The sequence below is a fragment of the Salvelinus sp. IW2-2015 genome, unplaced genomic scaffold (genome assembly GCF_002910315.2).
Source record: "Salvelinus sp. IW2-2015 unplaced genomic scaffold, ASM291031v2 Un_scaffold875, whole genome shotgun sequence".
NCBI lineage: Eukaryota > Metazoa > Chordata > Actinopteri > Salmoniformes > Salmonidae > Salvelinus > Salvelinus sp. IW2-2015.
In genome coordinates this window covers 317,416-333,659 of record NW_019942635.1, presented here as the reverse complement: position 1 = coordinate 333,659, position 16,244 = coordinate 317,416, and the positions used below count along the sequence as shown (strand labels likewise).

Sequence of the window (16,244 nt, the reverse complement as noted above, 5' to 3'; positions counted from 1 at the left end):
CCGTCTGTGGAGAGTCAGTCGACAGAAACTCTGGTTGTGTAAGTCTCTGGTTGTCCACCAAAGGTCACAATGTCCTTTGTAGTTGTATGCTGCTTTTTTCTGGAAGTGTTCAGTCCATCAGACGTTCCAATGGTGTTGAGAGGGAAATGTTATTCSTCCTGTTCGTTAGAATAGATACCTCAAAGGTATATCACCCGGTGTTGATAGGGAAATGTTCTTATTTTCTCATCTTTGGGTCAAGTTTCCTAGACTGTTTTACATATACAGCTGCAGACTGAATGTGTAGTCTAGTCTTCACCTCCACTCGTCGAGAGTTTGAGGGTCTTACCATTTTCTGGTCTAGTAGTTTTAAACCATTTTACACGCCAGTAGCAATCCGGCAATGGACTCATCTCAATGGTTGATTATTCAGGGTACAGCTAGACCCCCCGGCATGTTTTGTTCTAAAGAGTTAATTCTTTAGGAGTCCTTCATAATCTCCAATCCAAAGTTAAATCTAGAATTGGCTTCCTATCTCGCAACAAAGCATCCTTCACTCATGCTGCCAAACATCCCCTCGTAAATCTGACCATCCTACCGATCCTCGACTTCGGCGATGTCATTTACAAAATAGCCTCCAATACCCTACTCAATAAATTGGATGCAGTCTATCACAGTGCCATCCGTTTTGTCACCAAAGCCCCATATACTACCCACCACTGCGACCTGTACGCTCTCGTTGGCTGGCCCTCGCTTCATACTCGTTGCCAAACCCACTGGCTCCAGGTCATCTACAAGACCCTGCTAGGTAAAGTCCGCCCTTATCTCAGCTCGCTGGTCACCATAGCAGCACCCACCTGTAGCCGTCTCTCCTTCCAGTTCTCTGCTGCCAATGACTGGAAAGAACTGCAAAAATCACTGAAGCTGGAGACTCATATCTCCCTCACTAGCTGTCAGAGCAGCTCACAGATCACTGCACCTGTACATAGCCCATCGGTAAATAGCCCATCCAACTACCTCATCTCCATACTGTTATTTATACATTTATTTTGTTCCTTTGCACCCCAGTATCTCTACTTGCGCATTCATCTTCTGCACATTTATCACTCCAGTGTTTAATTGCTATATTGTAATTACTTCGCCACTATGGCCTATTTATTGCCTCGTTACATTTTGAATGCTTAGGAGGACAGGAAAATGGTCTAATTCACAAGAGATCACCCCTGGTCATCCCTACTGCCTCTGATCTGGCGGACTCCCTAAACACAAATGCTGAGTTTGTAAATTATGCTTGACTGTTGGAGTGTGCCCCTGGCTGTTCGTAAATAAAAAAAGAAAAGAAAATGGTGCTGTCTGGTTTGCTTAATATAAGGAATTTGAAATGATTTATACTTTTACTTTTGATACATAAGTATATTTTATTATTACATTTACTTTTCATACTTTAGTATATTTAAAACCAAATACTTTTTGTCTTTTACTCAAGTARGATTTTACTGGGTGACTTTCACTTTAACTTGAGTCATTTTCTAATAAGGTATTGTCACGCCCTGACCTTAGTTTTCTATGTTTTATGTATTATTTTGGGTGTGACGAGGGTGGGWATGCTTGTTCGTCCTGTCTAGGGTTTTTGTATGTCTAGGGGTGTTTGTTTGTCTAGGCATATTGTAGGTCTATGGTGGCCTGAATTGGTTCCCAATCAGAGACAGCTGTTTATCGTTGTCTCTGATTGGGGATCCTATTTAGGTTGCCATTTTCCATTTAGGTTTGTGGGTTATTGTCTATGTGTAGTTGCATGTCAGCACTCAGTTATTATAGCGTCACGGTCGTTTTGTTAGTTTGTTTAGTGTTTCATTCGTTTATTAAGAAGAATGTATTCAAATCACGCTGCGCCTTGGTCTCCTCGTTACGACAAACGTGACAGGTATTGTCGTGGAAATTCTTACACAGGGACACTCRAAATAAATCTTAAATGAATCATTGTTTATTCTCAGCGCGCTGGAGAGGTTCCAACCAACTCAATGCACCAAGTACACATGTCAATCAGGAGCTYCGCTGGGCAGACCTAGGAGTTGTCTTATATACGGCTATACACAGACAAGTTATATTTGCATGATTTAGCATAAWTAATTMATCATTACCATTTTGTTTCATTCGTGTGACCGACCAATRCTGTTTCATAACATGTGACAGACCAACACCTCACGAGGCTTCTCCTCTCTAAGCTGAGACCTTGAAACTGAGATATCTTTCACTTGTTCTCAAAACAACATCTGGGAGTACTGCCAACCATAAATTGGTTAATAGAACAGCACATGAATAGAACATATAAATTAGTTATAAGAAAAGCACAAACATTAAAATTCCCATTACAGTATCTTTAATTTTACTCAAGTATGACAATTGAGTAGTTTTTCCACCACTGGAAAACAGCTTTGAGGATTTTTCGACAAWATTCACAACATTGACACAATTACAATCTTTAGAAAAAAATCTAATTTAATCAATTGCATGTGAAAAAAACGTATTTGAGTGAACATTATCAAGCCAGCAGTAGATAAAACAAGAAAGTTAATTCTCTCCCAAGTTTTAGCTTGCAGCTATCACTGTCTAGCTGGCTAGCTTAGGGATATGTACTTGCCCATACCAGTGACAAACTTARCTATGTTATCGACATATGACAGTACACAAACAAAATCTAGCTCACTTATTTTGCCAGCTAGAAAGAAACGGCAACAAATTAATTCACAAACGGAAGAAGATCCTAAGATATATTTTTTTTAATGTTCCCTTGGAACAAAATCTACTCCTGCAAAGAAAGCCTGTCCCCAGATCCGCAATCAGATCCATAACCAGAATATCAAATTTCTATTTAGTCCACATGCAGGATCTATAGAAAACTCCCCCGGTGCCCCAGACACCATCCAACGACCCATCCMCACACACASAGAGAGCCTAAGTGCAGACAGCCAGAGGCTCCCAAAACACAACACATGCAGCAWGCTCCAGAAATAAACTTTCCCATTGAGCAAAATCCACAATCCAACCCTCTAAAGAAATCTGGCACCTTTCTCTGAAATTCTACCAGATCCACAATCGAATACCTGGCCAAAGCGTCGCATTTTGGTTTAGCCCACCGTCCACACACAGACACACACACACAGTTTCGGGCCCAGCCACAGGGCTCTATACTTAAGCAATAAGTCCCGAGGAGGTGTGGTATATGGTGAATATACCACGGCTAAGGGCTGTTCTTAACCACGACGCAACGCGGAGTGCCTGGACACAGTCCTTAGCCATKGTATATTGGCCATATACCAYACCTCCATCGCGACAAAAACTATTTTACTCTTTTCCCATAGGCTTCTACTATCTATAGTATGACAGCACCAGCAGTTAGCTACCAACAGCTGGCAGACATGTTAATTTGGTTACTTCAGCATTAATCTGTGTTATTTAGATGGAAATGCGGTACCTCTATAGCTATCTAGCGTTAGCATAGAGGTAGTAAGCAAGGTCTTTAACTTACCTGGTGAAGCCCTGATAATGCTCTGTCTCTGCTGGTCCTGCTGGCTTTGTGATACTTTATAACCACGTTGTTGGTAGGGACAGCACTACATTTGAAAAGCAATGTTTTTCTGAAGCTATCCTTCCATTGTTGGTAGCCGTGGAAGTTCTCAAGGATGAAATGTTCCCCGCAGATTGACRAATAGATGCCCAATTCGCCCGCCTCATTTTTACAAATGTATTCTTCTTTTTACGAGGTGGTTCATTTGCGTGCCCATAGAAAGATACTCACATGTGCATATCAAGTGTTGCTACACCCTGCATCTACACAAAGCTTGGCCATCTTGATGAATAACAATGGAATTGCTAGCTAGCGCCATACTACTGACCCACAAATGTATTGTTGTTGTTTTTTACCCACAAGTACATGAAGGGTGAGCATGGATTTTATTCCCTCACCATGTGACGCGGAGCTTTGTGGGATTGCTTCCAAAGTTAGACCTGATTTGGAGAAAGCCTCAAACACAACTTTGAGAACAATATTACACTATTATAAAAATATATTTAAGTGTTTGTATTTTGGGGATGTTTTCTCGGGGTGCTCTAAGGTACAATTATATGCGTTTCTGTAATTGAGAAATTGCTGCTACTTGCCCTCTCAGGAGTGCGTGCTTAGTCCACTCCTGTACTCTTTGTTCACCCACGACCGCGTGGCTGCGCACAACTCCAACACCATCATTAAGTTTGTTGACAACACAGTGTAGTGCCAACAACCTTTCCCTCAACGTCAGCAAGACAAAATAGCTTTATGGAGGGCTACAGTAAACGGCGGGCTGAGAACGGCCCCATTCATATCGACGGGGCTGTAGTGGAGCAGGTCGAGAGCTTCAAGTTACTCTGTGTCCACATCACTAAGGATCTATCATGGTCCACACACAYCAACACRGTTGTGAAGAGGGCACGACAACGCCTCTWCCCCCTCAAGAGGTTGAAAAGATTTGACATGGACTCTCAGATCTTCAAAAGTTCTACAGCTGCACCATTGAGAGCATCTTGACTGACTGCATCACTGCTTGGTATGGCAACTGTTTGGCATCARACCGGAAGGCGCTACAGATGGTAGTGCGTAGGCCCAATACATCACTGGGGCCGAGCTCCCTGCCATCCAGGACCTCTATACCAGGCAGTGTCAGAGGAAGTGCCTAAAAATGGTCAAAGACTCCAGCCACCCAAGTCATATACTGTTCTCTCTGCTACCGCATGGCAAGCGGTACCGATGAACCAAGTCTGGAACCAACAGGATACTGATCAGCTTCTACCCCCAAGCCATAAGACTGCTAAAWAGTTAGTTAAATAGTTAACCAAATAGCTACCCGGACTATCTACATWGACCCTTTTGGCACTAACTTTTTTGACTCATCATATACACTGCTGCTACTGTTTATTGTCTGTCACTTTATTCCTAGTTATATATTATTATTATTTGTATTWTTTTTTTTCCACCTTTATTTAACCAGGTTGGCAAGTTGAGAACAAGTTCTCATTTACAATTGCGACCTGGCCAAGATAAAGCAAAGCAGTTCGACTCATACAACAACACAGAGTTACACATGGAGTAAAACAAACATACAGTCAATAATACAGTAGAAAAAATAAGTACACCGCTCAAAAAAATAAAGGGAACACTTAAACAACACAATGTAACTCCAAGTCCAATCACACTTCTGTAATCAGAACTGTCCACTTTAGGAAGCAACATCTGATTGACATAAATTTCACAGGCTGTTGTGCAAATGGAATAGACAACGGTGGAAATTATAGGCAATTAGCAAGACACCCCAATAAAGGAGTGGTTCTGCAGGTGGTTGACCACGGGCGACCACTTCCTCAGTTCCTATGCTTCCTGGCTGATGTTTTGGTCCACTTTTGCTTTCACTCTATGGTAGCATGAACCGGGAGTCTTACAACCCCCACAGTGGCTCAGGATAGTGCAGCTCATCCAGGATGGCACATCAATGCGAGCTGTGGCAAGAAGGTTTGCTGTGTCTGTCAGCATAGTGTCCAGAGCATGGATGCCTACCAGGAGACAGCCAGTAACATCAGGAGACGTGGAGGAGGCCGTAGGAGGGCAACAACCAGCAGCAGGACGCTACCTCCGGCTTGGGAGCTGGAGGAGCCACTGCCAGAAAGCCCAGCCAAAATGACCTCCAGCAAGGCCACAAATGTGATATGTCTGCTCAAACGGTCAGAAACAGACCTCCATGAGGGTGGTAGAGGGCTCGACGTCCACAGGTGGGAGTTGTGCTTTCGCCCAACACCGTGCAGGACGTTTGGCATTTGCCAGAGAACACCAAGATTTGGCAAATTCGGCCAACTGGCGGCCGCTGTGCTCTTCACAGATGAAAAGCAGGTTCACACTAAGCACATGTGACAGACGTGAACAGAGTCTGGAGACGCGTGGAGAACCGTTTCTGTCTGGCCCTGCAACATCCTCCAGCATGACCGGTTTGCGTGTGGTCAGTATGGTGTGAGGGTGGCATTTCTTTGTGGGGGGCCGCACAGCCCTCCATGTGCTCGCCAGAGGTAGCTGACTGGCCATTTAGGTACCGGATGAGATCCTCAGAACCCCTTGTTGAGACCATATGCTGGCGGTTGGCCCTGGGTCCTCCTAATCAAGACAATGCTAGACCTCATAGTGGGCTGGAGTGTGTCGGCAGTGCCTGCAGCAGGAGACATCTGATTGCTTATGGACTGGCCACGCCCCGTTCCCAGACCCTGAATCCATTGAGAACATCTGGGACATCTGTCTCGCTCCATCCACCAAACGCCAACGTTGCACCACAGACTGTCAGGAGTTTGCGGATCCTTAGTCCAGGTCTTGGCGGAGATGCCTCAGGAGACCGATCGCCACTCATCAGAGCATGCCCAGGCGTTGTAGGGAGGTCATACAGGCACGTGGAGGCACACACACCTACTGAGCCTCATTTTGACTTGTTTTAAGGACATTACTCTCAAAGTTGGATCAGCCTGTATGTGGTTTTCCATTTCATTTTGAGTGTGACTCCTAAATCCAGACCTCCATGGGTTGATAAATTTGATTTCCATTTGAATAATTTTTTGTTGATTTTTTAGTTGTCAGCGTATTCAACTATGTAAAGAAGAATATTTCATTCATTCAGATCTAGATGTTATTTTTAGTGTTCCCTTTATTTTTTGAGCAGTGTATATAAAATGTGAGCAAATGAGGTGAGATAAGGGAGTAAAGGGCAAAAAAAGGCCATGGTGGCGAAGTAAATACAAATATAGCAAGTAAAACACCTGGAATGTAGATTTGCAATGGTGGGAGAATGTGCACTGTAAATATTAGAAACTAATGGGTGGCAAGGAGCAAAATAAATAAATACAGTAGGGGGAGAGGTAGTTGTTTGGGCTAAATTTAGATGGGCTATGTACAGGTGCAGTGATATGTGAGATGCTCTGAAGCTGGTGCTTAAACCTAGTAGGGAGATAAGTGTTTCCAGTTTCAGAGATTTTTGAGTTCATTCCAGTTATTGGCAGCAGAGAACTGAAGGAGAGACGGCCAAAGGAAGAAATTGGTTTGGGGGTGTCCAGAGAGATATACCTGCTGGGAGCGGCGTGCTACAGGTGGGTGCTGCTATGGTGACCAGCGAGCTGAGATAAGGGGGGACTTTTACCTAGCAGGGTCTTGTAGATGACCTGAGCCAGTGGTTTGGCGCACGAGTAGTTGAAGCGAGGGCCAGCCAACGAGAGCGTACAGGTCGCAGTGGTGGTAGTATATGGGGCTTTGGTGACAAAACGGATGGCACTGTGATAGACTGCATCCAATTTATTGAGTAGAGTATTGGAGGCTATTTGTAAATGACATCGCCGAAGTCGAGGATCGGTAGGATGGTCAGTTTTACAAGGGTATGTTAGGCAGCATGAGTGAAGGATGCTTTGTTGCGAAATAGGAAGCCAATTCTAGATTTAACTTTGGATTGGAGATGTTTGATGTGAGTCTGGAAGGAGAGTTTACAGTCTGACCAGGCACCTAGGTATTTGTAGTTGTCCACATATTCTAAGTCAGAAACCGTCCAGAGTAATGATGTGGACGGGCGGGCAGGTGCAGGCAGCGATCGGTTGAAGAGCATGCATTTAGTTTTACTTGTATTTAAGAGCACATTGGAGGCCACGGAAGGAGAGTTTGTATGGCATTGAAGCTCGTCTGGAGGTGTTTAACACAGTGTCCAAAGAAGGGCCAGAAGTATACAGAATGGTGTCGTCTGCGTAGAGGTGGATCAGAGACTCACCAGCAGCAAGAGCGACATCATTGATGTTATACAGAGAAGAGAGTCGGTCCAAGAATTGAACCCTGTGCACCCCCATAGAGACTGCCAGAGGCCCGGACAATAGGCCCTCCGATTTGACACACTGAACTCTAATCAGAGAAGTAGTTGGTGAATCAGGCGAGGGAAATCTATTGAGAAACCAAACCACTATGTACATATCTACCTCAAATTACCTCGTACCCCTGCACATCGACTCAGTTCTGGTACCCTGTTATATAGCCATGTTTACCTCATACCCTGCACATTAACTCAGTAATGGTACCCCGTGTATATACCCATCTTATTACCTCGTACCCCTGCACATTGACCTCAGTACTGGTACCCCGTGTATAAGCCCATGTTATTACCTCATACCCCTGCACATTAACTCAGTAATGGTACCCCGTGTATATACCCATCTTATTACCTCGTACCCCTGCACATTGACTCAGTACTGGTACCCCGTGTATATAGCCATGTTATTACCTCAACCCCTGCACATTGACTCGGTACTGGTAGCCCGTGTATATGTAACMGGTGTGAAATGGCTAGCTAGTTAGCAGGGTGCGCGCCAGTAGTGTTTCAATCGGTGACGTCACTTGCTCTGAGACCTTGAAGTAGTTGTTTCCCTTGCTCTGCAAGGGCCRCGGCTTTTGTGGAGCGATGGGTAATGATGCTTCGAGGGTGGCTGGTGCGAATGTGTGCAGAGGTTCCCTGATTCGAGCCCAGGTAGGGGARAGGAGAGGGACGGAAGTTATACTGTTGCATTGATGCTTTTGACCCGGATTACTGGTTGCTGCGGAAAAGGAGGAGGTCAAAATCGGGGTGAGTGTAACCGGTGTGAAATGGCTATCTTGTTAGCGGGGTGCGCGCTAATAGCGTTTCAATCGGTGATGTCACTTGCTTTGAGACCTTGAAATAGCTGTTTCCCTTGCTCTGCAAGGGCCGCGGCTTTTGTGGAGCGATGGGTAATGGTGCTTCGAGGGTGACTGTTGTCGATGTGTGCAGAGGGTTCCTGATTCGAGCCCAGGTAGGGCGAGGAGAGGGACGKAAGCAATACTGTTACATATATAGCCATGTTATTACCGCGTACACCTGAACATTGACTCGGTACTGGTAGCCCGTGTATATAGCCATGTTATTACCTCGTACCCCTACACATTGACTCGGTACTGGTACCGCCCTGTGATATATTAGGCTGTGTATTATTGGATGATCGTCACCGCCCTATCACGAGACTCGGTAATTTCGGCTACCACCCGCCGCCCTGTGGTATGAAGGGAGCCATGTTTATTCTGAGGTTCGCAGTGCATCGATACCGGTTCTCTGAGCGAGTTGAATATCGGGGTAACTGGTAGCCCGGGTATCATACGGCACAGTCATTAGCCTATTTTACTCTCCGTCACAGGGATTACATTCACCCGGTCGGTGGTAACCAGCTCGTTACCTTTCGGCACACCCCGCTTGTCGGATTACTAGAGGTACCCGGCGTCATAATTGGCTTATTAGCTCGTACCACCTGTTAATCAACATTGCACTTCCGTCCTCTCCTCCTCCCTACTGGGCTCGAAATCAGGGAACTCTCTGCACACCTCGATCAACTACAACGCACTCCTCGAAGCATCTTACCCATCGCCTCCAACAAAAGCCGGCCCTTGAGAGCAAGGGAAACACTATTCAAGGTTAAAGGCAAGTGACGTCCCCTGTGGTGATATATGCACACACACCTAATCGCTCATGGTTTTTTAATAAACCGCTGCAGATAACCTGCACACTTGACCTCGTACATCGTTCTATACCACTCGTGGATATATGAGCAATAGGTTACCATATCTTTACCCACCGGTTACATATACATCGAGCCGGCTACCAATAACATTGACTCGGTACGAGTCAATGGGTCACGCTGTGGTATATAGTCATGGAGTTTGACACAGGTGAATTAATGGTATCGTAACTTTCACTACACCATTGCGGAACGTAACCAGGTTACTCTGGATAGCCTAGATGTGCAGGTGTACGTGTATGATAGAGTAGACCATGTTTTATATATGCGCCTCACGTTACCTTACCAACGGAGGCTATTCAATTGACTCGTGTAACTTGTAAACTTTAATTGCGTGTCAATGGGGTATTAGCAGCGATTAAGTTATTACACCATGGCTATTATATCGCCTCACCGGGGTCCCCCTAGCACTATTGAGAGTCATGATGGCAGGGGGACTGTGATGGCCTAATGACGATTGTGCTTGTACATGGAGTACAGTACCAAGTCACTATCCGCTAAGAGCTATAGGAGGTATATATTACCATCAGTAGCCGCCTTGCAACATTTTGACTCGGTACTGTACCTCGTGTTATATAGCATGTTATTACCTCGGACCCCTCACATTGACCTCGTACTTGTACCTCGTGTATATAGCCATGTTATTACCTCGTACCCCTGCACATTGACTCGGTACTTGGTACCTCGTGTATATAGCCATGTTATTACCTCGTACCCCTGCACATTGACTGGTACTTGTACCTCGTGTATATAGCCATGTTATTACCTCGTCCCTGCACATTGACTCGGTACTTGTACCTCGTGTATATAGCCATGTTATTACCTCGTACCCTACACATTGACTCGGTACTTGTACTGTGTTATTAGCCATGTTATTACTCGTACCCCTCACATTGACTCGGTATTGTACCTCGTGTATTTACTGTAGCCATGGTTTCCGTTACTCATTGTATCTATTATTGTGTTTTTATAACTTTTTTTACTTTTCTATTATTTCTCTATTTTCTTTCTTTCTGCACTGTCGGGAAGGGCCTGTAAGTAARCATTTCACTGTTAGTGTAYACCTGTTATTTACGAAGAATGTGATRAATACAATTTGATTTGCTGTGTGAGGGAGAACTTCATTTTAACAAAGTGTTACAGGTTCAGGCTGTTTGTTGTACTTGAGAAAAAGTATTCAAATGCAATTTGTTTTCATATCCTGAGAAAATGTAATAATGCCATTGCTAATTCCTGTCTGCCAAAAACATTTGAAACAAAAGACAATACCATAGAAATATGTATTAGAAATCAATGAATGAATACAATGAAAGACCAAAGGGCTTAAGAAATGAGAAATGAGGTCCAGAATGTTTCGAAAGTAGTAGATAATGAGAAGTTAGGTCCAGAATGTTTCAAAAAGCTACTTGCTTTTATTATTTTATATGCATTCACAAATACATGATGAAGTTACAGTAAGAAGGGAAGTGTCTATGTTACAGTTTCCCTGATTAAAGCCATCCCAAACTCATTTCTGTTACTGTATATCACAAGCAACACAAAAGAAAACACTTCAATATACTGTACTATATACTCCTTTCAAATGTTTAACAGTAATTAACACTAGAATAGCCTTGTCTCGAGGGACTCCCCTTCGAGCCAATGACCCTCCCCCCGCACTCTCAGTTCTTTAGCTTACTTTATTATTTCATGTCTATTGCTTCTGATATTGTTATGTAGACCAGACTGTTGTCTCTTTCCAATTATATGACATTTGATTGTCCATTTTTTTATATTCTTCTACATATTCCTTGCCAATATGCACTGACTCCCTATTCGCCAGTATCTAATCAACTATCTGCTTGCACCTGTTGTGCCTGTTACGCACATAACCTGTCTTCATAATTTATTTGTACAGCACTGATGGAGGCATGAGGTCAAAACGTCTAATCCGTTTTTGTTTTCTAGCACCTTTTTGTATTCTTTTGAGCATTGATTAAATTAAGTGCATTATTTTTGCATCTCCTTGGGTTATTCCTTTTCATGGTTTTGAGTGCAAGTACCTTTTGAACTCTACATACAGTGCCAGTCAAAAGTTTGGACACACCCACTCATTCAAGGGTTTTTCTTAATCTTTACTGTTTTCTACATTGTAGAATAATAGTGAAGACATCAAAACTATGAAATAACTCATATGGAATAATGTAGTAACAAAAAAATTGTTAAACAAATCAAAATATATAGATTCTTCATAGTAGCTACACTTTGCCTTGATGACAGCGTTGCACACTYTTGGCATCCTCTCAACCAGCTTCACCTGGAATGCTTTTCCAACAGTCTTGAAGGAATTCCAACATATGCTTAGAACGTGTTGGTTGCTTTTCCTTCACTCTGCGGTCCAACTCATCCCAAAACATCTCAAATGGGTTGAGGTCGAGTGATTGTGGAGGCCAGGTCATCTGATGCAGCACCCCATCACTCTCCTTCTTGGTCAAATAGCCCTTACACAGCCTGAAGTTGTGTTGGATCATTGTCCTGTTGAAAATCAAATGATCCCACTAAGCACAAACGAGATGGGATGGCGTATTGCTGCAGAATGCTGTGGAAGCCATGCTGGTTAAGTGTGCCTTGAATTGAACATAAATCACAGACTGTGTCACCAACAAAGCACCATCACACCTCCTCCTCCAACCTTCACGGTGGGAACAACATGTGCGGAGATCATCCGTTCACCTACTTTGCATCTCACAAAGACACGGCGGTTGGAACCAAAAATCAAAAATTTGKACTCATCAGACCAAAGGACAGATTTCCACTGCTCTAATGTCCATTGCTCGTGTTTCTTGGACAAAGCAAGTCTCTTCTTCTTATTGGTGTACTTTTATAATGGTGTCTTTGCAGCAATTCGACCATGAAGGCCTGATTCACGCAGTCTCCTCTGAACAGTTGATGTTGAGATGTTTCTGCTACTTGAACTCTGTGAAGCAGTTATTTGGGATGCAATTTCTGAGACTGGTAACTCTAATGAACGTATCCTCTGCAGCAGAGGTAACTCTGGGTCTTCCTTTCTTCCTGTGGTGGTCCTCATGAGAACTTGTTTCATCATAGAGCTTGATGATTTTTGCAACTACACTTTCAAAGTTCTTGAAATTTACCGCATTGACTGACCTTTATGTCTAAAAGTAATGATGGACTGTCGTTTCTCCTTGCTTATTTGAGCTGTTCTTGCCATAATATGGACTTGGTCTTTTACCAAATAGGGCTATCTTCTGTATATCACCCCTACCTTGTCACATCACAACTGATTGGCTCAAACGCATTAAGAAGGGTAAAGAATCCACAAATTAACTTTTAACAAGGGACTCCTGTTAATTGAAATGCATTCCAGGTGACTAACTCATAGCTCATCATTCTAGGAAGTAGGAGACAGAWCTGGTGACTTGAGATGTGGTCTATGATGTTGAGAKGTTATTCTGACTACAMCTCAGCATTGGCTCTTCATGAAGGGAAGTGCTACAGTCTGTGTGATAACATTTCTTTCAGTGGACCCATAGAAGAGTCAGAAAACCTGCACATTGTCACTTAGTTTTTTGTGCTTCAAACAAAAAGTAGTAGATAAAGAAAATTACACACAATGACTGTTTTTCAAATAACCAACAGATGATTTAATGTTGATGGATTTGGCTATAAATCTATGTACCAACTACAGTAACATATGAAAATAAAAATGACTCCATGGTTACACATAAAATGCATTTCTCATTATTTTGATTATTAAGTAGTCACATATTTGTAGTTCAGCCAGAGCAATATGTAGAGCTTGTCAAAGTTACCATTTGTAATAATTATTTGGCAAGTTATTAAAATGAGGTCCAGAATGTTTTAAAAGTAGTAGATAATGAGAAATGAGGTCCAGAATGTTTCAAAAATGGTAGATTCTGAAAAATAATGTCCAGGATTTTTTTAAAGTAGTAGTTAATGGAAAATGAGTTCCAGGATGTTTTAAAAGTTGCTTGCTTGTATTTCTATGAATTCAAAATCACACAAATACGCTATATTAAAGCATAATAAAGTTAAGAAGGAAAGTGTTTTGTTACCTTTCACCATTTAACAAGTCTTCCCAATATTATACATTTAGGTTACTGTATGTCACAAGCAACATAAAACAAAACACCGCAATGCAGTACACTGTACTATAAGCTCATTTAAAATTCTAAATGATAATAAAAGCTTAATTAAACCTTAAAAGAGCAAAATCAAATATTTTCAATGGTAAGCAATATTAAATCATCATCAGGTAATCTCACTACCTAGTTGGTCTCCATAGCACCTCTCAGGACATTAACACCCTCATCTGAGTCCCACCATGATCCACCTGAGACTGCATACACTCTGCTTACTCAACATCATCGAGAGAGAGAGAGAGAGAATTAAGCAGAATAAAATGAGAAACCTATTAAACAAAATACCTTCAATAAAGGTACAATGGTGCATTACTAACCTTCTTCATGATGATAGGTTTCCTTCTTGTAGAAACAGTATGATCCCAGACAGATTGCCAGCAGAATGAATACTTCAACAAGTTGGAAATAAACAAACACACTGACTCCTGGTTCTAGGGAACAGAAGGGAGACAGAATGACACATAAATTAAGTATTCAGCTAATTTTGACAAGCTATGTGTTTGAAAAATTGTCAAAAATCTGATTTATTGAAGTTTCCATGTTGTCTATATTAAAGAAAATATCAAAGGGTTGCAAAAGGGACTAATTTCGTAGAACGACCCTAAAGGTCATGATGACAATGACGATGAAGTCAATCATCATCATCATTAATATCAATATAATCATGTATTATTTTGCATGATGTGTCTGCTAAACTAAACAAAGTGACACAGAGAGTACAGGGTTGACAATGTGAGAGTACAGTAGCTTACCTGGACAAGGTGAGATTATCTTGCTGATAGAATCACTGCTGATGTAGTTTCTGATGGTACAGGTGAGATTTCCTGACAGGCCTTTCTTCAGAGTGATGGTGTTTGTCTCGTTATCAGAAGAGGCCTTAGTGTCTCTCAGCGTCTGTCCATCCAGAGTCCAGCTGTACTGGGGACCATCCCCCTCAGAGGAGCAGGACACCCTCATCTCTCCATGGGACAGACACTCAGAGGACAGCTGAGGACAGGACACTGGAGCTGTGGGGGAAGAAGGATATGTAACTGTAGTAAGAGGGCAAAACACATTAGAACACAACACCAGCCATTCTTCTTGAAAGCCACAGAAACTACTGTAGTCAACAGGAGCAGCAGATTCATGACACACAATGACTGCATTTCAAATAACCAACAGATTATTTAATGTTGATGGATGTGGTTATGACTCTATGTACCAACTACAGTAGACTATGACAATAAAAATGACTCCATGCATTTCTCATTATTTGTATTATTAGGTAGTCACATATTTGTAGTTTAGCCAGAGCAATAGCTTGTCAAAGTTACCATTTGTAATAATTATTTGGCAAGTTATTTATTTACCTTCGATGAACAGTTGTAGTCCCCTGGTCCCTAGTGCTACCCCTGATGAATTAAATGTTTCTAGCAGGTATTCACCAGAATCATTCCTTCTTGTGTTATTTAACCTAAATGTCCCATTGTTTATAAAGAAGTGTACTCTGTCTTTAATGGGGGTGTCTTTTATTACCACTTTGTCCTTCTTCCTTTTGAGTATCTCTGTTTTAGCACCAGTTGAGCCTTTCCAAAATGAGAGTTCATCATATCTCATGGCATCAGTCACCAGCTGGAGATASACAGTTCCTCCCAGAGCTCCATAACACTGAGATCCATCTTCTCTAGCATCACAGGAAGTCTCCAAGCCTGAAGATCAAGAAGAAAAGACACTGTAGTGACTATCACTGTTCTAACCCATGTCAAGTCATGTATCATTTTACAGACGAGGATACAAGCGGCTAACAGTATAACCAAACCAACAGCATCAACGTGATAGGGATCATTAAGTCAGTGATCATTATTATGGGACAATAGGTGAAGAGACAACTGTCTTCCACAGTGTTCTGAATATTGTCTATCATCATCCATCATTTCTGCTTCATGATATACAAGACTCCTGATATTATATTCTGCATAAAGGAAGAGGAAAACCAACACCTATAAAGATGTTTCTTACCATGAGACACTCCTGCTGAGATCACCAACAGTCCTAAAACAGCCTCCATGTCTCTTCACAACGCAGGGTCTCAGTTTATCAAATTAACTTTGGTACTTCAACAAAGTCCTCTATTTTCTATTCAGAGCTGAATTTCCATAATCTGGCAATGTTTTACGGCATAAACAAAAACCAATGCAAGGATAGTATGAGAGAGAGCTGTTCCTGCCACTCAGAATAATTCACCCATTGTGTGACAAGCAAAAGAAGAGGTGTAATTTTKACCCTATTCATAGGTTCTGACTCAGAGGAAAGAGGAAGAGCCTCATCAAAGTCTCACTTCTTCATTATATGAACAGCCAGTGGTGACCCATAATTCAGAGCAGGTGGGACACCTGTTTTGAGTCCACCTGTTTATCTAGCTTTTTTTGTTGTTGCCTGTTTTGCATGTTATTTTGGTATTAATACGTGTTACATATCAGTTTGCAAACAATGTAATTGACT

At 42.4% G+C, this 16,244-nt stretch overlaps 1 protein-coding gene across 1 annotated transcript; it reads right to left on the bottom strand.

Annotated features, from left to right (window-relative positions):
* Positions 1-4,514: 4,514 nt before the first annotated feature.
* On the bottom strand, positions 4,515-16,004 carry LOC112069065 (uncharacterized). Its single transcript, XM_070438386.1, has 4 exons — positions 15,762-16,004; positions 15,113-15,451; positions 14,516-14,770; positions 4,515-4,660 (listed from the first exon to the last, which is right to left on the bottom strand). Exons 1-4 carry the CDS (start codon positions 15,808-15,810, stop codon positions 4,515-4,517), a joined length of 789 nt encoding a protein of 262 aa, XP_070294487.1. The 5' UTR covers positions 15,811-16,004.
* Positions 16,005-16,244: the final 240 nt, after the last annotated feature.